Consider the following 24635-nt stretch of genomic DNA (forward strand, 5'->3'; position numbering starts at 1 on the left):
ACCAGAGCTTTAGGTCACAGGTGTTTGATCGCTGGCCATGAGACAGCAAGGCTTTGAAAGGAAGCTTGATGGAGTGTGCAATCCTTGTGGGAATCTTCTCTTCTTGGCAAAAGAATGAATAAGTGAAATTACATGCTAGAGGCATCTGTGTAACAACCATCTGGGTTTGTAGTAAAGCACTTGATAAGTATTTGCCAAAAGAATGACCAATAAATCAATACAGCTCTTAAATTTTTCAAACCAGTTTGAGACTTTATGCAACTTTTGAAGCTCTTTCACAGATAATGAAACAAAGGCACAAAGAAATTAAGTCATACAGGGGCCTTGGAGAGCTTATTGAGCAAATATTTTGTGTTTTATTTATCAGTTCTGACTAGGATTTTGTAATTTACTCCTATAACTTTCCATATATTTTCCTTTTCTAATGTGTTTTCTACATTGAGTCTCATGAATATTAAATTTTCATTTTAAAAAATTTGGATCTGTCTACACATAGGAAATTCAACCCATTAGGCATTCTTATAATTTAAACAAGTGTTCTTACATAAGAAGAGTAATATATTTAAGATATACCTTTGTCACAATTTCTGAACTCTAATGAAAATTCTCTTTCATGTTTGGAATATTTTCCACTTCAAGTGCATTTTATCCACATAATGAGGTTCATAATTCATTCTTTAATATTTTTATTTTGCACATTCTATGTATATTATGCATGCATATACACAAATACTTTATTGGTCTCCAGATTTTATCCACTGGCATGTCGTTTTAAATAAAAATTGGAAAGTAAATGAAAATAAATCTATTTACTTAGCTAAATTAACATTAATAAAAGATAAAACAAATCTGCAAAGATTTTCTTCATCCATGGACACGAGGCCGCGAGCATTTTCAAATGTTGAGGCCTTTCAAACTCTGCTAGTTACTGTGTTAGACAGTTGATTCATGTTCAAGTAACTTACACCCTCAGGACTTGCCCCGATATCTTAAAAGCAGGCATTGCAATGCATTGCTTTGTTACTCTACATTGTAATTGTCTTTGAGCCCTTGAGTAGGACGTGGGGCTTGGAAAAGACCAAATCTGGCTCAGCCACGCATGCTCCATCGGCGGAATACTTTGCTCTTCCTCTTTTAATCATAAGAAATTGAGTTAAAAGAGAAAGAAAATCTATGTATTTTATTTTGTGAGGGAATGCATTTATGTTGCAGCATATAGAGATGGAGGTAGAGAAAGATATAGCGGATATAGCGTGCTAGCTCCAATCAAAATGGATCTATTTCAGATGGAAGGAAGATGTTCTTTAAGGACAGTCACAGGAGCCTCTGGCCAAGAGTTGATCCAGGAATTTAAAATCCTGAGCGTGTCATTTCCTTCCTTTAATGCTCTGGTGCATTCAGAACCAGCTATTGAGCTCCATGGTACCCGAATCCCTCACTCTCACCACGATGGCTTGTTGCAAATACAATTCATCCTTTCTTAAATCTATTTAGAGATAGCATCTCGCTCTGACACCCAGGCTGGAGTGCAGTGGTGTGAACACAGCTCATTGCAGTCTTGACCTCCCGGGCTCAAACAATCCTCCTGCCTCAGCCTCCTGAGTAGCTGGGGCTACAGGCGTGCACCACCAGGCCCAGCTAATTTTTGTATTTTTGTAGAGACGGAGTCTCCCTATGTTGCCCGGCTGGTGTCAGCTCCTAGGCTCAACGGATCCCCTTGCCTCAGTCTCCCAAAGCACTGGGATTACAGGCATAAGCCACTGCACCTGGCATGATTTTCTTTTTTTTTTTTTTCACTGTAGATTATTTTAATATTCTCAAATTATATAAAGGAAATGATTCAGTATGTACTCTTTGTTGTCTGGCTTCTTCCATTCAGCTTAATTATTTTGAGATTCATTCAATTTGTGGGTATCAATAACTCATTTTGTTTAATTTCTTAGTAGCATTTCACTTTGTGGATATACCACAGTATGTTTTTTTTTTTTTTTTTTTTTTTTGGAGAGGAGCTTGTTTATTAATGTTTTGTTTTTTTTTTTTTTTTTTTTTTTTATACTTTAGGGTTTTAGGGTACATGTGCACAATGTGCAGGTTTGTTACATATGTATCCATGTGCCATGTTGATTTCCTGCACCCATTAACTCGTCATTTAGCATTAGGTGTATCTCCTAATGCTGTCCCTCCCCCCTCCCCCCACCCCACAACAGTCCCCGGAGTGTGATGTTCCCCTTCCTGTGTCCATGAGTTCTCATTGTTCAATTCCCACCTATGAGTGAGAACATGCGGTGTTTGGTTTTTTGTCCTTGCGATAGTTTACTGAGAATGATGTTTTCCAGTTTCATCCATGTCCCTACAAAGGACATGAACTCATCATTTTTTATGGCTGCATAGTATTCCATGGTGTATATGTGCCACATTTTCTTAATCGAGTCTATCGTTGTTGGACATTTGGGTTGGTTCCAACTCTTTGCTATTGTGAATAGTGCCGCAATAAACATACGTGTGCATGTGTCTTTATAGCAGCATGATTTACAGTCCTTTGGGTATATACCCAGTAATGGGATGGCTGGGTCAAATGGTATTTCTAGCTCTAGATCCCTGAGGAATCGCCACACTGACTTCCACAATGGTTGAACTAGTTTACAGTCCCACTGTGTAAAAGTGTTCCTATTTCTCCACATCCTCTCCAGCACCTGTTGTTTCCTGACTTTTTAATGATGGCCACTCTAACTGGTGTGAGACATTATCTCATTGTGGTTTTGATTTGCATTTCTCTGATGGCCAGTGATGAAGAGCATTTCTTCATGTGTTTTTTGGCTGCATAAATGTCTTCTTTTGAGAAGTGTCTGTTCATGTCCTCTGCCCACTTTTTGGTGGGGTTGTTTGTTTTTTTCTTGTAAATTTGTTTGAGTTCATTGTAGATTCTGGATATTAGCCCTTTGTCAGATGAGTAGGTTGCAAAAATTTTCTCCCATTGTGTAGGTTGCCTGTTCACTCTGATGATAGTTTCTTTTGCTGTGCAGAAGCTCTTTAGTTTAATGAGATCCCATTTGTCAATTTTGGCTTTTGTTGCCATTGCTTTTGGTGTTTTAGACATGAAGTCCTTGCCCACGCCTATGTCCTGAATGGTATTGCCTAGGTTTTCTTGTAGGATTTTAATGGTTTTAGGTCTAACATGTAAGTCTTTAATCCATCTTGAATTAATTTTTGTATAAGGTGTAAGGAAGGGATGCAGTTTCAGCTTTCTACATATGGCTAGCCAGTTTTCCCAGCACCATTTATTAAATAGGGAATCCTTTCCCCATTTCTTGTTTTTGTCAGGTTTGTCAAAGATCAGATAGTTGTAGCTATGCGGCATCATTTCTGAGGGCTCTGTCCTGTTCCATTGATCTATGTCTCTGTTGTGGTACCAGTACCATGCTGTTTTGGTTACTGTAGCCTTGTAGTATAGTTTAAAGTCAGGTAGCGTGATGCCTCCAGCTTTGTTCTTTTGGCTTAGGATTGACTTGGCGATGCGGGCTCTTTTTTGGTTCCATATGAACTTTAAAGTAGTTTTTTCCAATTCTGTGAAGAAAGTCATTGGTAGCTTGATGGGGATGGCATTGAATCTATAAATTACCTTGGGCAATATGGCCATTTTCACGATATTGATTCTTCCAACCCATGAGCATGGAATGTTCTTCCATTTGTTTGTATCCTCTTTTATTTCATTGAGCAGTGGTTTGTAGTTCTCCTTGAAGAGGTCCTTCACATCCCTTGTAAGTTGGATTCCTAGGTATTTTATTCTCTTTGAAGCAATTGTGAATGGGAGTTCACTCATGATTTGGCTCTCTGTTTGTCTGTGTTTGGTGTACAAGAATGCTTGTGATTTTTGTACATTAATTTTGTATCCTGAGACTTTGCTGAAGTTGCTAATCAGCTTAAGGAGATTTTGGGCTGAGACAATGGGGTTTTCTAGATATACAATCATGTCATCTGCAAACAGGGACAATTTGACTTCCTCTTTTCCTAATTGAATACCCTTTATTTCCTTCTCCTGCCTGATTGCTCTGGCCAGAACTTCCAGCACTATGTTGAATAGGAGCGGTGAGAGAGGGCATCCCTGTCTTGTGCCAGTTTTCAAAGGGAATGCTTCCAGTATTTGCCCATTCAGTATGATATTGGCTGTGGGTTTGTCGTAGATAGCTCTTATTATTTTGAGATACGTCCCATCAATACCTAATTTATTGAGAGTTTTTAGCATGAAGGGTTGTTGAATTTTGTCAAAGGCCTTTTCTGCATCTATTGAGATAATCATGTGGTTTTTGTCTTTGGTTCTGTTTATATGCTGGATTACATTTATTGATTTGCGTATGTTGAACCAGCCTTGCATCCCAGGGATGAAGCCCACTTGATCATGGTGGATAAGCTTTTTGATGTGCTGCTGGATTTGGTTTGCCAGTATTTTATTGAGGATTTTTGCATCAATGTTCATCAAGGATATTGGTCTGAAATTCTCTTTTTTGGTTATGTCTCTGCCAGGTTTTGGTATCAGGACTATGCTGGCTTCATAAAATGTGTTAGGGAGGATTCCCTCTTTTTCTATCGATTGGAATAGTTTCAGAAGGAATGGTACCAGTTCCTCCTTGTACCTCTGGTAGAATTCAGCTGTGAATCCATCAGGTCCTGGACTCTTTTTGGTTGGTAAGCTATTGATTATTGCCACAATTTCAGAACCTGTTATTGGTCTATTCAGAGATTCAACTTCTTCCTGGTTTAGTCTTGGGAGGGTGTATTTGTCGAGGAATTTATCCATTTCTTCTGGATTTTCTAGTTTATTTGCATAGAGGTGTTTGTAGTATTCTCTGATGGTAGATTGTATTTCTGTGGGATCGGTGGTGATATCCCCTTTTTCGTTTTTTATTGCATCTATTTGATTCTTCTCTCTTTTCTTCTTTATTAGTCTTGCTAGTGGTCCATCAATTTTGTTGATCTTTTCAAAAAACCAGCTCCTGGATTCATTAATTTTTTGAAGGGTTTTTTGTGTCTCTATTTCCTTCAGTTCTGCTCTGATTTTAGTTATTTCTAGCCTTCTGCTAGCTTTTGAATGTGTTTGCTCTTGCTTTTCTAGTTCTTTTAATTGTGATGTTAGGGTGTCAATTTTGGATCTTTCCTGCTTTCTCTTGTGGGCATTTAGTGCTATAAATTTCCCTCTACACACTGCTTTGAACGTGTCCCAGAGATTCTGGTATGTTGTGTCTTTGTTCTTGTTGGTTTCAAAGAACATCTTTATTTCTGCCTTCATTTCATTATGTACCCAATAGTCATTCAGGAGCAGGTTGTTCAGTTTCCATGTAGTTGAGTGGTTTTGAGTGAGTTTCTTAATCCTGAGGTCTAGTTTGATTGCACTGTGGTCTGAGAGACAGTTTGTTATAATTTCTGTTCTTTTACATTTGCTGAGGAGAGCTTTACTTCGAACTATGTGGTCAATTTTGGAATAGGTGTGGTGTGGTGCCGAAAAAAATGTATATTCTGTTGACTTGGGGTGGAGAGTTCTGTAGATGTCTATTAGGTCCACTTTATGTAGAGCTGAGTTCAATTCCTGGATATCCTTGTTAACTTTCTGTCTCGTTGATCTGTCTAATGCTGACAGTGGGGTGTTAAAATCTCCCATTATTATTGTGTGGGAGTCTAAGTCCCTTTGTAGGTCACTGAGGACTTGCTTTATGAATCTGGGTGCTCCTGTGTTGGGTGCATATATATTTAGGATAGTTAGCTCTTCTTGTTGAATTGATCCCTTTACCATTATGTAATGGCCTTCTTTGTCTCTTTTCATCTTTGTTGGTTTGAAGTCTATTTTATCAGAGACTAGGATTGCAACCCCTGCCTTTTTTTGTTTTCCAGTTGCTTGATAGATCTTCCTCCATCCCTTTATTTTGAGTCTATGTGTGTCTCTGCACGTGAGATGGGTTTCCTGAATACAGCACACTGATGGGTCCTGACTCCTTATCCAGTTTGCCAGTCTGTGTCTTTTGATTGGAGCATTTAGCCCATTTACATTTAACGTTAATATTGTTATGTGTGAATCTGATCCTGTCATTATGATATTAGTTGGTTATTTTGCTCGTTAGTTGCTATAGTTTCTTCCTAGCCTCGATGGTCTTTACAGTTTGGCATGTTTTTGCAGTGGCTGGTACTGGTTGTTCCTTTCCATGTTTAGTGCTTCCTTCAGGAGCTCTTTTAGGGCAGGCCTGGTGGTGACAAAATCACTCAGCGTTTGCTTGTCTGTAAAGTATTTTATTTCTCCTTCACTTATGAAGCTTAGTTTGGCGGGATAGGAAATTCTGGGTTGAAAATTCTTTTCTTTAAGAATGTTGAATATCGGCCCCCACTCTCTTCTGGCTTGTAGAGTTTCTGCTGAGAGATCAGCTGTTAGTCTGATGGGCTTCCCTTTGTGGGTAACCCGACCTTTCTCTCTGGCTGCCCTTAACATTTTTTCCTTCATTTCAACTTTGGTGAATCTGACAATTATGTGTCTTAGAGTTGCCCTTCTCGAGGAGTATCTTTGTGGCGTTCTCTGTATTTCCTGAATCTGAATGCTGGCCTGCTTTGCTAGATTGGGGAAGTTCTCCTGGATAATATCTTGCAGAGTGTTTTCCAACTTGGTTCCATTCTCCCCATCATTTTCAGGTACACCAATCAGACGTAGGTTTGGTCTTTTCACATAGTCCCAAATTTCTTGGAGGCTTTGTTCATTTCTTTTTATTCTTTTTTCTCTAAACTTTCCTTCTCTCTTCATTTCATTCATTTCATCTTCCATCAGCGATACCCTTTCTTCCAGTTGATCGCATCTGCTACTGAGGCTTCTGCAATCTTCGCGTAGTTCTCGAAACTTGGCTTTCAGCTCCATCAGCTCCTTGAAGCCCTTCTCTCCATTGGTTATTCTAGTTATCCATTCTTCTAATTTTTTTTCAAAGTTTTTAACTTCTTTGCTATTGTTTTGAATTTCCTCTCGTAGCTCAGAGTAGTTTGATCGTCTGAAGCCTTCTTCTCTCAACTCGTCAATGTCATCCTCCATCCAGCTTTGTTCCGTTGCTGGTGAGGAACTGCGTTCCTTTGGAGGAGGAGAGGTGCTCTGTTTTTTAGAGTTTCCAGTTTTTTTGGTCTGTTTTTTCCCCATCTTTGTGGTTTTATCTACTTTTTGTCTTTGATGATGGTGATGTACAGATGGATTTTTGTTGTGGATGTCCTTTCTGTTTGTTAGTTTTCCTTCTACCAGACAGGACCCTCAGCTGCAGGTCTGTTGGAGTTTACTAGAGGTCCACTCCAGACCCTGTTTGGCTGGGTGTCAGCAGCGGTGGCTGCAAAGCAGCGGATTTTCGTGAGACCACAAATTCAGCTGTCTGATAGTTCCTCTGAAAGTTTTGTCTCAGAGGAGTACCCGGCTGAATGAGGTGTCAGTCTGTCCCTACTGGGGGGGGGGTGCCTCCCAGTTAGGCTGCTCAGGGGTGAGGGACCCACTTTAGGAGGCAGTCTGTCCGTTCTCAGATCTCCAGCTGCATGCTGGGAGAACCACTACTCTCTTCAAAGCTGTCAGTCAGACAGGGACATTTAAGTCTGTGGAGGTTCTTGCTGGGTTTTTGTTTGTCTGTGCCCTGCCCCCAGAGGTGGAGCCTACATAGGCAGGCAGGCCTCCTTGAGCTGTGGTGGGCTCCACCCAGTTCGAGCTTCCTGGCTGCTTTGTTTACCTAAGCAAGCCTGGGCAATGGCGGGCGCCCCTCCCCCAGCCTCGCTGCCGCCTTGCAGCTTGATCTCAGACTGCTGTGCTAGCAATCAGTGAGACTCCGTGGGCGTAGGACCCTCCAAGCCAGGTGCGGGACACAATCTCCTAGTGTGCCGTTTTCCAGGCCCGTTGGAAAAGTGCAGTATTAGGATGGGAGTGACCCGATATTCCAGGTGCCGTCTGTTTCCCCTTTCTTTGACTAGGAAAGGGAACTCCCTGACCCCTTGCGCTTCCCGAGTGAGGCAATGCCTCGCCCTGCTTCGGCTCGCGCACAGTGCGCTTCACTGACTGTCCTGCACCCACTGTTAGGCACTCCCTAGTGAGATGAAACCGGTACCTCAAGCAGAAATGCAGAAATCACCCGTCTTCTGTGTCGCTGGGGCTGGGAGCTGGAGACCGGTGCTGTTCCTATTCGGCCATGTTGGCACCACTCGCCTGGCATGATTTTCTATAATGAGATTTTTAATGAGCACTAGCATCCTATGTTATCCATATGCAATAGTATTTATATAACTTTTTGAACATTTGTGATATTACCCTTTTCTGCTTCTCTAAAAAAATCTTATATTTTAAAAACTTAGTGGAAGATGCAATCTAGCCTGAAATCCTGATACTAGGTTTTAGATACGGTCCTTCTCCTCAGGCAGACCTTGCACACTCCGGCGAGTCTGTGCCAGCCAGGGCGGGGATGCGTCTTACTTGTGTGCGTGCTCCAGAGTACTCTGCTGAAAATATCAGGTCTCAGGAAGCACAGCTATGCAGAAAATCTGAGATTCTCCCCACAGGGTGTTTTGTGCTTGGACCCTACACAGTAATTATCTGTGACCATTTTGGAAGCATAGTTCTGGCAGCAAACTGCATTTTAGGGTAAAGGATGTGGGGTAATTCATGACGTGATTTACTCTAGTTTCCATATAGTCACTTTTTTTTTTTTTTTTTTTTTTTTTAGGCACCAAGATTTTTATTTACCCACCTTCCTGCTTTCTTTTAACATTATAGGCCAAATTATTCTGTTTTTGACCCAGGGTTGTGAAAGGAACCATCTGGTTATAGAGTGGTGGCAGATTTCACGAAATCTGCCTGCATTCATGTTTTTCTGGCCCCTCTCAACCCCTAGCTGTCGCTTCTGTGTTCTTTCTCAGTTGCCCCTTAACAGTCTATTCTCACCCCTGTAAAACAGGGACTAAAAGTACTAACCTCATTGTAATGAGGTTTAACAGAAGGCCCAGCGCTAAGCCAGGCTTTCAGGAAAATTCAAACAACAGTTCCTCTTTGCCCTTCAATATAGCCCCTTCTCATCTGTCATGGGCTGAAGAACCACTGGACCTGGCTCTCAGTAGCGGTAGTGATCCAGCTTGAAGGGGCCATCACGGGACATGCCCAGGTACTGGGCTTGCTTCTCAGTTAGCTTGGTCAACTTCACATTCAGCTTGCCCAGGTAGGCTTCAGCCACTGCCTCATCCAGCTTCTTGGGCAGGAAGTGAGCCCCAGTGGGGTACTTGTCTGGATGGGTCCACAGCTCGATCTGTGCCATCACCTGGTTGGTGAAGGAGTTACTCATCACGAAGCTGGGGTGGCCCATGGCACAACCCAGGTTGACCAGCCGACCCTCAGCCAGCAGGATGATGCGGCGCCCATTCTTGAACGAATACCGGTCCACCTGCAGCTTGATGTTCACCACCTCCACAGCGTTCTGGTTGAGCCACTTGACATCAATCTCCACGTCAAAGTGTCCAGTGTTACACACAATGGCATCATCCTTCATCTGCTCAAAGTGCCGGCCAAGGATGATGTCAACGCAGCCTGTGGTGGTGACAAAGAGGTTGCCCTCCTGACAGGCCTCATCCATGGTGGTCACCTCATAGCCCTCCATGGCAGCCTGCAGTGCATTGATGGGGTCAACCTCGGTGATGATGATGCGGGCTCTGAAACCCCACAGGGCCTGGGCACAGCCCTTGCCCACATCACCGTAGCCTACTACCACCACTACCTTGCCGGCAATCATCACATCTGGGGCCCGCTTGATGCCATCTATGAGGGACTCCTGGCAGCCATAGAGGTTGTCAAACTTGCTCTTGGTGACGGAGTCATTGACATTGATGGCAGTCACCTTGAGGATTCCACTGGCCATCGTCTTGTAGAGGTTGTGGATCCCAGTCGTGGTCTCCTCAGAGATGCCTCGGATGCCTGGCAGGAGCTGCGGGTACTTGGTGTGGATGAGGTTGGTGAGGTCGCCCCCATCACCCAGAATCATGTTGAGGGGCCCGTCCTTGAAGTACAGGGTCTGCTCAATGCACCACAGGTACTCTTCGTCCGTTTCGCCCATCAAGGCATACACCAGAATGCTAGCCTTGGCAATGGCAGCCGCTGCATGGTCCTGGGTGGAGAAGATGTTGCAGCTGGACCACTGCACCTCAGCACCCAGGGTGACGAGGGTCTCAATGAGGACGGCCGTCTCCACGGTCATGTGCTGGCAGCCGGTGATGCGGGCGCCCTTCAGTGGCTTGGAGGCCGAGTACCGCTCCCGCATACGCATCAGGCCCGGCATCTCGTTCTCGGCGATGTCCAGGGCCTTGTGTCCCCAGGCAGCCAGGCCGATGGCAGCAACTTTGTAGGGCAGTTTGTCAGACATGCTGGCAGCACTCGTGATGGAAACAGGTGAAGGAGGCTGGGCCTCAGTCTGGGGACAGGAACTGGGCGGGCAGTGCCGGGCAGGGCCATATAGTCACTGTTAAGTCTGAGTTACATAAAAAGAAAGTCTAATAAAATAAATTGCAGTTGAAACATAGATGAGCTTGGCCCACAAAAAAGAAATGAGCAAAAAATATCATTTGTCTCCAAGGTTGATATGAATGACCCTATTAGACATCTATTCTCTCAAATCTCACTTTGGGACATTTTATCTCTCAAAATAAAACTCATTTTCCCAAGTCTTTCTAAACCAAACCACGATGCCTTCCGGAACCTTCATAGGCAGTGTCTAGAATGTTGTGATGAGGTGATACTCAGTCTTTACAAGGAAGAAAGACAAACTTAGAGACAGCTCTAGATCAGAAGAGAGAATGGCAGCGGCTTTTCAATTTAGGTCACTCTAAAGATAGAAAAAGTAATACCCAGGGCTTAAGGGTGGAGTATAATGACACATTGTTCCAAGATAAGTCAGCATATTAACTTCCTTTTAAAAATTCACTGGAAGATAAAATAAATGGAATTGGTTTTCACAACAGTTAATCAACTCCACTCCACTGGGCTCTGCACCATCAACATGAAAATCTAATTGCAGTAGTTGAATATATACTTAATTGCAAGGCATTTTATTTTAGGAAATGGAAGCCACACTTAGCACTTAGTCCACTGGGAAGAAAGAGATAAGTTACGGTATTTGGTAACTGGGTAATTTTTGGAGAAAGATTTTGCATTATTTTTCAAGCATTTTTCAAACAGATGCTGGTTCTACACAAACCCAAACCATCCAGGAAGTTCAGTAAATCAGACAACTTGTGTTTTGTTGACAGGGACTGACCTCCTCCCTCGCCATCTGCAGAAAAATGTGCTACTAAATATTTATTACACCTCATCAGATATTAAATCATCATTACATTTAAAAAGACACAAATGTTACAAGGTCCCCAGAGCCCCTTCCAGCTACTCAGTGACTCACAGGCCCAGCACATCATGCAGCTCTCGTGCCAGGAGCTCGCAAGACACACCCTGCCTGCCTCCCACCTGGCCCAGGATGCTGTTATTGATAAATGCAGCATTGCTGAGGCGATTTAGCTGTTCGCTTTATTTGAGGGGTTGCCATCATCCTCTCAAGAGCCCCAGGGGGATGCAGCACGGTCCCTCCTGGCAGGGAAGTACCTGCTCGTAAGGCAGGGGGCTTGTAGGGATCCGATGGGGCACCAGAGATGACACTGGTGCTCCTGCCAATCAGTCAGCCATCAGGATCAGTCAGTTCTGGGTTTTCTATTTAGTCCCTCCCCTGAGACTTCACCCCATCCTTTCATTTTCATACCTTTAAGGGCAGGTGAAGAAGTTTAACCTTCACTCAAGACAACGGGATATGATTACTAAGTGAGAGAAGCCAATCAGAAAAGGCTGCACACTGTGTGATTCCAGCTACAGGACAGTCTAGAAATGGCAGCACTATGGAGACAGGAAAAAGCTCAGTGGTTGCCAGGATTGGTGAAGAGAGGGCTGAAGCCCCGGAGCACAGATGATTTTCAGAGCAGTGAGACTCTGTGTGATACTGTGATGGTGGGTACAGGTCATTATACACTTATCTAAACCCACAAAATTTATAGCCCCAACAGTGAGTTCTAACCATTCTAAAGGATTGACTTTAGTTAATAATAATATACCAATATTGGTTCATGAATTGTAACAAGTGCACCTCAATAAGACAAGATATAAATAATAGGGAGAACTGGAGGGAGGTATGAGGAAACTTTGTACTTTCTGCTCAATTTTTGTATAAATCTAAACTTGTCTAAAAAATAGTCTATTTTGAAATGCTATATTCAAAATTATTGAAATTATTGCATACAGAGTATGATCTCAATTATATGTGTAAATATTGGAAAAATACACCAAAATGTTAATGGCTACCTCTAATGTTGGATTATGAATAGTTTTGGTTTTCTTCTTTATACTTTAGTGAATTTTCTTATTTTTATGCAATGAAAATATGATTCTTCATCATTAAAAACGTGTTTCATATCATTTTGTTTAAATAAGATACAATCTCACAAGTAAAACTGTACTTCAGGGAAAATAGAAAAGAATTTTGAAATTATTATTGTTTCAGAAAATCTAGGGACCGTGTTTTCTGTTATTATACAGACCAAGGCACATTCCCCGAGAGACTGACACTAAAATAAGAACGAATGTTGGACAAGTTCATGTGTGTCTCTAGCTAATTCAAGGCAGCAGAAGTTATATAAAAGTATTGGTGTACATTAAGACAAGGGTATAAGAAAGCACGTTGCAATTGTTTAAACTCCCCCTGGCAGAATGAGATCCAACAAGAAATGAGAGATGAGGATGCACTTGACTCTCTTAAATTCCACTCCATACTGGAGTGTGTATGTCAGGGGTGGAGAGTGAAGCCAGCATCCTCCCCACCTGCTCGTCCATCTGTAATTTTTCTGATTCTCTATTCTTCGTAGAGCAGTGTTCCATGCATTTTCTTTTTGTCAAGGAGCCAGAATTTTGTGAAGGTTAAATGGTTGGTGTTTCGTTGTTTTGGCTGAGTGGCGAGGGGGTATTAGGCAGAATTGTCTTTTGTTTTTTGCTTTGGGGTTCATTATGTCCTTTGGTTTTATCTCCCTCAGAAGGCGTGACATCGGGGCAGAGAGTGGGTGCTGCTTCACGCTTCCAAGGACAGGAATTTTGGTGGCTGTGACCTCCTGGTGATTGTGCTGAGCAGAATGCTCTGGTCTTCAGGAGGTTCAAGTCCAGAATGACTTAGCGGCCACAGACTGTGTTAGGTGGGGTGGGGGACAGTGGGGACAGGAGGGGGTGACCACGCACAATCCACAGGTGGACATTCCGGGGCCATCAGGACAGGGAAGGGCCAGCTGATGGGGGCTATACAGCATCCTGGCCACAGAAGGGAATAGAGGCTTGGCTTCTTGGGGGTGGTGGAGGCAAATTTTGGGAGGGTGCAAGAAGGTGCTGTCTGGTGAATAAAGTTGCCTAGTTGTGCAGGTAAGAGTCTCTCTGGGCCAGGCTCAGGGGCTCATACCTGCAATCTCAATACTTTGGGAGGCCAAGGCAGAAGGATTGCTTGAGCCCAGGAGTTCAAGACCAGCTTGGGTAACGTAGTGAGACTCCATCTCTACAAAAAGGTTTTGAAAATTAACTGAGCATGGTGGTTTACACCTGTGGTCCCAGCTACTCAGGAGGCTGAGACAGGAGAATCACTTGAGCCTGGGAGGTCAAGTCTGCAGTGAGCCATGATGGTGCCATTGCACCCTATCCTGGGGGACAGAGCAAGACCCTGTCTCAGAAAAAAAAAGTTTCTCTGGTGCTCTGGGGTAGAGGCTGTCTAGAGTAATTCTCCTCCTGGTACCAGATCTTTACTTATGAGCCTTCCCTTATCAGTTTCAGTTCCTTTACAAAAGAGGAAACTAATGCATTAATTTAAGCATTTCATGAGGAGGCAAAGAGCATTCTTATGTTGGCTCTCAATTTTTAAATTTTTTTTTTCCACTGCAGCCTCCAGCTCCCAGGTTCAAGTGAGCCTCCCACCTCAGCCTCCTGAGTATCTAGGACCACAAGCGCATTCCACCACACCCAGCTAATCTTTTTACTTTTTTCAAAAAACGGAGGTCTGCCTTTGTTGCCCAGGCTGGTCTCAAACTCCTGGGCTCAAGAAATCCTCTGACCCCAGCCTCCCAAAGTTCTGGGATTACTGGCATGAGCCACCGTGCCTGGCCTTCAATTTCTTTTGGCTCAAACTAATCAATATGCTATTGTTGCATATTTTGGGGTGGCAAGTTCTGGACCCCTTAAGTCGAAGCAGATGATGTTGGTCCTAATCCAGCCACTGAACTTGGTATTCTGACATTGGACAAGTAGCCTCAGCCCCTCAGTCTCCATCTCCTCTTCTTTGAAGAGGAAATAATCACGCAAACTGCCAACCTTAGAGAGAGGTATGGAGAGGTTCAAGGCAAACCTCAGATGTGAGGAAGCAGCATTTGTAAATTCAATTCAATCAACATCTGTCTGGCATCTGATATGAGTCAAGTCATGTGCTGGGCACAGAGGAGAGCTCAGACATCACCCTGCTGTGACCTCGGGTCTGATGGTGCTGTCATGATCACTTCTGCACAAATTCAAACTGCTGTCTTCACTTGAAAACCAGAATGTACAAGGAAGACTTTCTTGAGCTCATGAGTTCAAACTGAAATCTTACAGAATGTAGGAGAAAATTCAGGGACATTTGTAAAGTTGCCACCCAGGAAGGATTTAATCTCACATAAAGATTATAATGCACAGAAAGCCAAAAATAAAATATTTACACATCCTGAAAGACAGTGGTCATTTGTGGCATCATCACTTTGAAAGATCTTTCATGGGAGGATCCTTTATGAGAAGGATCCTTCAAAGTGACAGATCGTTTCAGCTCGACTTTCTTTCCTCAAAAATGAATTACTAGGATTTCCACTCATGGGAAGATGAAGATATAATTCTCTCTATTCCTCATATTAAGTTCAATGAAAAACCACACAGCATATAGAAAGGAAACAAAAAAGACTGAAAGATGAGAAGGAAGCAGACTGACTGGGGACCCCAGAGTTGAGAAGTGGCATGGAGTGAGCCATGGGTTTTTCCTGGTGTATCCCAGACCTGGAGCTGAAGAAGCCAGGAACCTGCAACACAAGAGGTGCGGACAATAACAGGCCTAAGGGAAGCCTGCTTACACCAGCCGCAGGACGAGAAACCAGGGAGCCTAGAGAGAACGTTCAGGCAGAGAGAGCTGGGGCCACAGCTTCATTTGCACCAACCTTACTTGTACCAGCAAAGGGTGTGGGGGCCTAGACTCTCCCCGTCAAAGATCTGCAAGGAGGTGACAAAACCAACAAAGCTCTGCCTGGGCAGGCAACAATACCAAGAGAGAAGGCACTGATCAGCATCAGGAATGAGACGGGGCATCAGTACAGACACCACAGACATCCGAAGACAATGAGACAACACCATGAACAACTTTACACACATAAATTTGACAACTTAGATGAAATGGACCAATTCTTCAAAATACACAAATTTCCACAGCTCACCCAATATGGAATAAACAATTCAACGATCCCTATATCTATTAAGGACGTTAAATTTGTAATGTAAAAAGTCCTCAAAAGACAGCTCCAGGCTCAGATGGTTTCACTGGAGAATTCTAACAAATATTTATATAAGAATTAACACCAATTCTACACAATCTCTTTCAGAAAACAGAAGACAGAATGCTTCCTGATTGATTTTATGAAGCTGGTATTATGCTAATACAAAAATCAGACAAAAAGACAGTACACAAAACCATGAACCAATACCCCCCATAAATACAGCTACAGAAATTCTTAACATAATATTAGCAAATAGAAGTCACCAATGTAAGATATAATTATCCACCCATGGCCAAGTAAGGTTCATTCCAAATTAAACACACAAAAATCCATTGCATTTCTGTATACTAGGAAGGCACACGTGGATGCTGAAATTGAAGACATGATACCATTCATAATTACTAAAAAGAAATGTATGTGAATGTAACACATCTCTACAGGACTAGTGTGCTGAAAACTAGACAACACTGATGAAAGAAACCAAAATCTAAATAAATAGAGGTAGCTTATCAATGGATTGAAAGACACAACACAGTAAAGATACCAGTTCTCCCCAAATTGTTATACAAGTTTAACAAAATTCTTATTAAAACCCCAACAATTAGCTGGGCATGGTGGCTCACACCTGTAATCCCAGCACTTTGGGAGGCTGAGGCAGGCAGATCACATGAGGTCAGGAGTCAAGACCAGCCTGGCCAACATGGCAAAACCCCATCTCTACTAAAAATACAAAAATTAGCTGGGTGTGGTGGCGCACACCTTTAATCACAGCTACTTCGAAGGCTGAGGCACAAGAATTGCTTGAACCTGGGAGGCAGAGGTTGCAATGAGCCAAGATTGTGCCACTGCACTCCAGCCTGGGCGACAGATCGAGACTCCATCTCAAAACCTAACAATTACTTTTTGAAATATAGACAAAATTTTTCTAAAATTTGATGAAAAGGCAAAGGAACTAAATTAGCTAAAACAATTTTGGGAAGAATAAAGTGGGAGGGAACACTTTATCCAATTTCAAGACTTATTTTACAGTGACAGTAAAGACAGTGTGACACTTGTGGAGGGGCAGACCCTGAATCAAGAAGATTAGAGACCCAGAAATAGACCTACACGAATTCGCCTTGCTGATGTTTGATGAAGGTATGTGTGCAACTCGGGAGAGGAGGTCTCTGTCCACAAGCAATGGGAGGCACTGGACCCCTGAGGCAAAAACAAGCCTCATCCTGAGTCTCACATCTGTTATAAAATTAGCTCAAAGTGGACCCCAGACATACATGTCAGGAAAAGTATAGGAGAAAATCATCAGGGTCTACCAAGGCAAGGAGTTCTTACTCTTAACACTAAATATCCAAAGCAAAATAATTACAAATTTGACTTCTGCGAAAACGTAAAACTTGCCGTGTGAAAGACCTTGCCAAGAAGATGAAAGACAAGCCCCAGGTGGGAGCATTCCGCACAAATCCAATACCAGACCAGCACCTTGAACACCCAGAGAACGCTCAGACTCCAGCAAGAAAGGAAAGCCAACATTGCCATTAGAAAATGAGCAACAGAGCTGTAGAGGCATTTCACAGAGAGGACGTACAGATGGCAAATAAGGACATGAGAACGCTCCACAGCATTAGTCATCAGAAAACTGCAAATTGAAACCACTGCGCCCCATCCCGATGGCTAACATGACAGACATTGACAATGCCAGGCCCTGGGCCGGGGAGAGGCCGCTTGCTGCTGCTTTGCTGCTGGGAACATGAGACGGTGCAGACACCCTGGAGGGCACCAGGCAGTGGCTTTAAAAACTAAACCTGCAACTACCCTGCAACCCAGCACTCACACCCCGGGCACTCATCCCAAGGAAATGAAGACTTATGTCCACACAAAAGCTGTGCACAAGAGATTACGTCAGCTTGTCCTTCAGTGGCTGAAGGGTCAAACAAACTGCGTTATGTCCGACCATGAAATTCTACCCCTACGCTAAAAGGGAGTGAATATGATACCATGACCTGGATGAATCTCCAGAGAATTGTGCCGAGTAGGAAAAAAAGTTAATCACAAAAGGCTATAGCCTGTGTGATTCCACTTACATAACATTCTTGCAACAAAATTAGAGGAGATGGAGAGCAGAGGAGTGGCCGTCAGGGTAGCAGGGAGACACAGGCCTCAGGTGCAGCCGTGAAAGGCATCGCTGGGTTGCATCTTGGCCGGATGGGTGTTGACACGGGGCTGTGCCCATGTGACATGGTTTTGCAGGACATCAGCACTGGGGGAGGAGATGACGGTTACGTGGGAGCTCTGTATAATTTCTTACACTTGCTTGTGAATTAAAGGGTTTAATTTAAAAGATGAATTACTAAATCCCTAGTTATGTAACCTCTCATCTAATTTTTAAAGAACTTGGATCTAATAAAAATATTACATATACTTCATCTAAAAGCACTTAAATCTGGTTCTTTAATCTGAAGCTCCCAAAGTAATTTCAGGAGTCACCACTGGGACATCAGCTGTCGGGGACCAATTTAAAAGAAAACAAACAAACAAACTTTGAGCTTCCCAGTGCCTTAGAATCCATGGAAATAAATCGTATTCCCATTTCTGTAGAAACGACTACAATGTATTTTTCCATGGCGTCATTGTTGCAGTCGAATAAACCTGAGGTGAATCGTAATGGAGTGCAGCATCATTAAAACACGCTGGGTGTCCTGGCCTAGAACTGGTAGGAAGCGAATCCATCTCAGGAGGACACAGCTGTCGCCCGGTCTGGCAGGGGCTGTCACATACGGGAGGGATGAGGCTGGGAGTAGCTGCAGAGGCAAAGCGTGGGTGTGAGCTGAGGGGCAGGCTGCTTTTCCTCAAAATGAGAAAACAGCGGCAGAGGTCAGCTTGTGTCGAGGGGCAGTGGCAGAATCTGGGGGGCCTGGATGTTGTGGTAGGGTCTGGGATGTGGGGTCTGGGCACTGAGGCAGGGTGGAGTGTGGGGGGGCCCGGGCATTGAGGCGGGGTTGGGCGTGGTGGGCCTGGGCACTGAGCTGGGGTCAGCCGTGGGAGCTGATGGTTCCCTTTGCAGCCTGACTTCCCCTCACTTCCTGACCTGGGCCCTCGTTTGTGAGAAACTTTGACTGGAAGTATCGTGGAATGTTTGAGGCAGTCACGCAGCATCCTGAGGGTCGGCCATATCTGCCCTCTGTGTACTCACAGCCCCACACTCGTTCAGGTGGAGGAGGTGGCTTCCCCAGGCTGAACCCCACTTCTGCACCTACAGGCACTGTGCGAGAAACTCAAAAGAGCCCGCTCACTGCCCATATTCTCTTTCCCTGTGAGCCAGTATGGAATAAACAGATCGCGGTATGCTGAGCGCCAGCGTGGCATTATTTGTGGATGGCTCATTTTAGTCACGGCTGGGTCCTGACATAAAGCAATTTTCGTGGTGTGCTTTGTGGTCAAAAGAATTTGAAGCCACTGCTTTAGGGCCTGTATTTTCTAAGAGGATATTTATTTAAAATGGGGCCTGCGTGTGCCCCTCCAGCCTCAGGGAGGGGCCTGGGTGCGCCCATGTGTGGCTACTGGCCCACCAGAGCCTGGCAGGTCCCAGGAACCCTCCTTGGTCTTGGGGCTCCCCTGTCCCCTATCGGAGGTCAGAGTCAGAGTTTCTTAACCAGGGCATTTTCAAAACACTCCTGGTTGGGCGTGATCTCCAGAGATCCCAGTCCCAGTGGTCTGTGTGGCTCAGCCCTCCCTCCCATCCAGGGTCTCTGAGAGAGCTGCTGGTGAGTCCTGCAGATGCTTCGAGCTCGAATCCATTGGTCTGTGTGGGACGTAGTGCAACCCTGGAGAGGCGTGCGGAGAGGGAGAGAGAGAATGAGGTCAAGACAGATCCTGTGGGCGCGTGTGGTATGTGTGGAGGGCTTGTCTAAGTTCTCAGCACAGCGTGGCTTCTTCCCTGCTGGTCTCTACATGGCGGCAGCTGAATCCATATGGTTTCTCACACAGCCTGCACTGATGGGCCCCGATCAAAGCTCCTCCTGCTCTGTCTCTCTCACTTCTCTGCTGCCCAGCACCCCCTTCCCTCCAGGCCTCCAGCACCTGTGCCTTCTGACCCCTCCCTCAAGGTGCTCTCTGACTGTGTCTGTCTGTCTGTCTCTGTGGGTGTGTGTCTCTGTCTCTCTGTGTCTCTCTCTGTCTCCTCCTCCTTTTTTCACTCCCTCCCACCTCCTAGTAAACCTCCTTATTGGAGGGATGGCCACGTGTCTTTCTGATGATGGGTTTGTTGCTGGCTGTGGAAATTCCCCTTAAAAATATTTGCAGTTTGTACTGTGAGCAGTGGGATGCGCAGAGTCACGCAGGACTGCCCTCCAGAGCCACAAGGTTCCGGGTGCAGCCTGAGTGGCCCTGGAGTGCCATCGCCCCTGCCTGCCCCTGCTCCTGGCCAGGCAGTAGCTCCTGGCTTCTTGCTGCTCCCTCACTCCTGATCCTGATGGTTCCGTCAGTGCTCGGGGGAGGTGGGAGGGGTGGCCTGTGCTGTCCAGCATCCCCTGGAGAGAGTTCTGTAAGCGTGGCAGTCGGTCTCTGTGGAAAAGCGCTGACATCCGGATGACACTGAGCAGTTTCAGGACATAGAAAACCCTGTGAGGCTCCAGAGAGGTGAAACGTGGCAATGCCTCTAAGCAGTGACTCCATGGCAGAGGGGGCTGAATGAGGGGATTAGAACCCAGGCTGCATGGCAGGCGGCAGCCTCTTCCCCCTCCCCGCACCTTCCACTGCTCCTCTCTGTCCCAAGGGGGTTAGAACCCAGGCTGCATGGCAGGCGGCAGCCCCTTCCCACTCCCAACACCTTCCACTGCTCCTCTCTGTGCTCTCTGTGCCAGGAGGAGTCGCCAGATGCATTCCTGCCCAGCTGTCTCCTCTCGCTTTGCAGTTCCAGGGCTGAACCAAGGCAGCCACCACCCACCACATGGTGACTCCATGTTCCGAAGAGCCCAGATTTGGCAGAAGGAAGCTTGGCTTGAGGCCCCATTTGCCAGGTGACTGCGGATAAGTCCCTCCATAACCCACAAAGTGGGAAAAGTGCCCATCACGTCATTATGCAAAGATAATATTCACGAAAGCACTTTATGAAGTGTGAAAGTACAAGCTTTTGAAAATATTAATACTTAAAGTCTATCCATCTACCCCTAGTGGTCTGTAAGGGTTTTCACATGTTTTTAAGGCAGCTTGTGTATCTGAGCATCTTTGTGCCAAGTCTGTATTTCAGTGTCTTCCTTCGTCATTAGCATAGTAATACTGCAGCAGCAAATCAGGTCGGGAGAGAGGTCTTAGAAGCCAAGAACAATGGAGCTTCATGATATGTTTGTCCAAGTTCATGGGACTTGCCAGCACCACTGGCACTGAGTTCTCTAAATGGAAAAGATGAGCTAACATGCATCTCCCCTGTGACATGCTCTGTGGAGCCCTAAGCGGGACAAAATGAGCCAGTGAAGAGAAGTGGGTATGCATCTCATTAAAATTCTGCATTAAGCCTGAACTTGCAACCTCTTACAACACCTCTCTGTGACACTAAATGTGGAGAATATTCACATTTTGTTCACTGGAAAATGAAGGCTGGAAACAGACACAAGTGGTGTGAACTGCTCCCTACTCATGTTTCGCCCTTCATCTGCCTGGCAGCCTCCCTACAGCCTCCCTTCTCGTCTTCCCCTCACCTCCTCCCTCACCTCCCAGCCTTTTCTCAGTTCCTCCCGCTCTATTTTCTCTTCTGCTCATTCCCTGTCTGTGTCAGGAAGCTTGGGCCATGCTGAGTTACACAACTCTGTGTTGCAGGAACCACCTTGCTCCCTGCCTCGTGTAGCTTATGGCCTATGGTTCTTTTTAATTTTATTTATTCAACAAACATTCCTAAGGTTTACAGTGTGCTGAGAGCATGTTTGGTTTACAGAGACAAGTAAGAGGCTTTCCTGTTCAGGGACTCAGCATCTGAGCAGACCTTGGGTGCTCTAAACTGGTACTGCTGAGTGCATGTCTGAGAAGTGCCTGTGAGTTCAGCAAATCCAGCAAGGCTGTCTTGGTGGCCCTCAGACCGAGAACCTGTGACACTGGTGGGGTGAGGAATGCGCCATGGCCACTGCCGGAAACTCTGTCGGCTCCTAGATAAGTCCCACAGAAGGGGCATTGGTGACCTTCTTGGTGCCACAGAATCTCCTGCTCTAGCCCTGCTGTAGACCTGCGGCTCTAGGTTACTCGCTTTATTATGACCTGTTGCCCTCAGCTCCCTTTGACCTCTCAGTAGGTGAGTGTCATGTTCCATTCATTTCTGCAACCCAAATACCAGGTGTGGCACCTGGTGTGTGGCAGATGCTCTGTAGATGTTTGTTGGACTCCTAAAAGCAGCATCGTGTGGGATGGATTGTGGAGCCCATGGCACATGTGGATTGCACTGTGCTTTCCACCCTAAAGCAGTGTTCCCCAAGCTTTTTGGCACCAGGGACCAGTTGCATGGAAGACAATTTTTCTATGGACCTGGTGGTGGGGGGATGGTTTCAGGATGATTAAAGCACATTATCTTTATTGTGTACTTTATTTCTATTATTATTACATTGTAATATAATTATACAAGTCATCGCATGTAGAATCAGTGGGAACCCTGAGCTTGTTTTTCTGCAACTAGAGGGTCCCATCTGAGGGTGATGAGAGACAGCGACAGATCACCAGGCATTGGGTTCTCATAAGGAGCATGCAACTTAGATCCCTCATGTGCACAGTTCACAGTAGGGTTTGTGCTCCCATGAGAATCTAATGCCACCACTGCTCTGAGAGGAGAGAGCTCAGGTGGTAACACAGGCAATGGGGAACAGCTGGAAATACAGATGAAGCTTTGCTCACTCACCTGTCATTCACCTGCTGTGCAGCCCAGTTCCTTACAGGCCACAGACTAGTACTGGTCCATGACCTGGGGGTTGGGGATCCCTGCCCTGATGTCCCCTGCAGTGCTCTGATCAGTGGAACTGGCTTGGTGACAGAGACAATTGTACAGAGGCACTTAAAAATATCCAAATAGAGAATAAAGCATTTCTTATAACTTGTGGTTAAAAGTGGGTGTGTTTCCAGGTAATAGGTTGTTTGGCTTGTAAGAGAGTCTGGTACCCAGCCCAGGCCTTCCCATGGGACCTTCAGGACAGAGAAGGCCCCATCCCAGAGTGTGCCTCATTGAACAAGGATTTCGAGGAATGGCAGCTGCAGGAGAAGCTCTAAGAAGTCACCCTTTTGGAAGGGGAATTTGCCTCTGTGAAGGAATCTCTACCTGCTGGGTGTCTCCTCTGGGATCCAGGAAGAGGAGGGAAACTCAGTTACAAGAGACACTTGTTGAGGAGAAAGCTCTATTACAAGCCCACAGCAAGTTGTGGCCTCAGTCACCTGCCTTTCTGGTCACCTCCCCATTGCCGGCCACCCCCACCTTCTTTCTTTGTTTTAGTTGAAGATAAGCTAGGGTTCTGGGCCACCACCTGCAGATTTGCGCATCTTCTCCTGGAGTCTCCCACCCATGCATGAGGTGTGTGGATTAATAAACTTCTGTTTTTCTCTTGTTCATCTGCCATGGGTTACAGGCATCCCATTTTTCTTCTCCTACAGGGAAACAATTTGTTCCACTGGCAAGAGGGAAAAAGGCCACAGAAAAGCAAGTTGACCAGAAGACCCCTCACAGCGTCCCTTTATCACCACCGCCTCTGCCTCTAGGGAAGGCGTGGGGGCTGGTGGTGCATTGGCTAGGTGCAGAGGCAATGGCCACGGGCTGGGACCACTGTGGAAACCCCCAGACTGAAGCCCCACTGCCTGATCTCATCATCCTTTGCATCACTCTGTGACCTATGACTTTGACCCTCTCTCCTAACTGGCCTGGCCTCGTGGGAGCAGGAGCCCCTTATTTAAGTCTAAGGACTCCAGGCTCTAGGGATTTGCAGATGCAGGCAGATTTGGGGCCTGAGCAGGGGCAGGAATGAACTTGGAACACAACCCTCAGAAGTTCTGAGGTAGTCCTGGCCATGAGGTCCATGCAAGGACTACATCTAGCAGCTTTCCGCTTTCCACTGTGCCATCAGTGCCCACACACGGTTCAGGAGGTGGAGATCATGAGATGGCACCGTGCGCTCAGCTCTTGTTCTGTTCAAGGCTTATGGTATTGCTCGTGGAAACAGAGGATGCTGGAAACAAGGGGCTGGTTTTGCAGCAGAACCACAGCATCTGTGGGCGAGTATGGGGGCTCAGGCCGTGTCCAACCAGCTGGCCCCTGGAGCAGGCCCTCCCTAGCCTCCAGCCTCTGGGGACTTTAGGACCTAATGGAGACCTTTCTTGACATAGCTCTAAGTTGGTCAGCTCAGTCTCTTTCAGCAATTCCCAAATTGCAGCCTGTGTATAGTGAAAACTACCAGCAAAATAAAAAGCAATGTGTCCTCTACTCGTCATTATTTTTTAAAATAAAATTTCAGAAAGTAATTATTGAAATTTTATAAGCTGCATGTGCCTCAAATTCCAGTTAAGCCCGGTAGCCCTGCTCTGTTTTATACATCAACAGCTAAATTATTTGTTGCTATTTAAAACATAACTTTCTACATATTTTTAAGGTTTTACTTGTAATTTTTATTACACTTGTACATGTAAAATTCTTAAACGGCTAAGAACAGGTATTACACTTGATCTCAGCCAAAAGGGCAAGAATCACTGCTTGCAAAGCTTTTAAGTGCCAGCATTACTGCCTGGTTTGTAGTGAAGGCAGCTTCCTTATTCCACCCTTGGTCCCTGCGGCTGTCACTGTGTCTTTTGGTATTTGCCTCCTGTGAATGAACATGCTTGTGTTTCATGTTGTTTATTTTGGGGCTCATCTGTTGATTTCCTTCAGTGATGGGGGAGGACCTAACCTTTCTGCTAAGCACATGCATGCACCCACACTCGCTGCACCCCTTCTCCTCCAGTGCAATAGCCACACTCTGTGGCGACCTCAGTATTCCAGGTTGCCATCCTGTGATCACGCAGAGCTTATTCTCAGCTGA

General features: G+C 45.3%; 1 protein-coding gene and 1 pseudogene across 1 annotated transcript; both read right to left on the reverse strand.

The window, feature by feature from the left end:
• Nucleotides 1-8699: 8699 nt before the first annotated feature.
• On the reverse strand, nt 8700-10466 carry LOC129491189 (adenosylhomocysteinase-like). The gene has a single exon (XM_055295149.2). The coding sequence runs from the start codon at nt 10392-10394 to the stop codon at nt 9096-9098; it is 1299 nt and encodes a 432-aa protein (XP_055151124.2). The 5' UTR covers nt 10395-10466; the 3' UTR covers nt 8700-9095.
• Nucleotides 10467-24205: 13739 nt separating this feature from the next.
• Nucleotides 24206-24308, reverse strand: LOC129461815 (uncharacterized; annotated as a pseudogene).
• Between the last annotated feature and the right edge of the window lie 327 nt (nt 24309-24635).

The sequence above is a fragment of the Symphalangus syndactylus genome, chromosome 1, assembly GCF_028878055.3.
Source record: "Symphalangus syndactylus isolate Jambi chromosome 1, NHGRI_mSymSyn1-v2.1_pri, whole genome shotgun sequence".
Classification (NCBI taxonomy): domain Eukaryota; kingdom Metazoa; phylum Chordata; class Mammalia; order Primates; family Hylobatidae; genus Symphalangus; species Symphalangus syndactylus.

Coding starts and splice junctions, on each gene's coding strand:
- LOC129491189 (XM_055295149.2), bottom strand. CDS start 10,394: ATGTCTGACAAACTGCCCTACAAAGTTGCTGCCATCGGCCTGGCTGCC.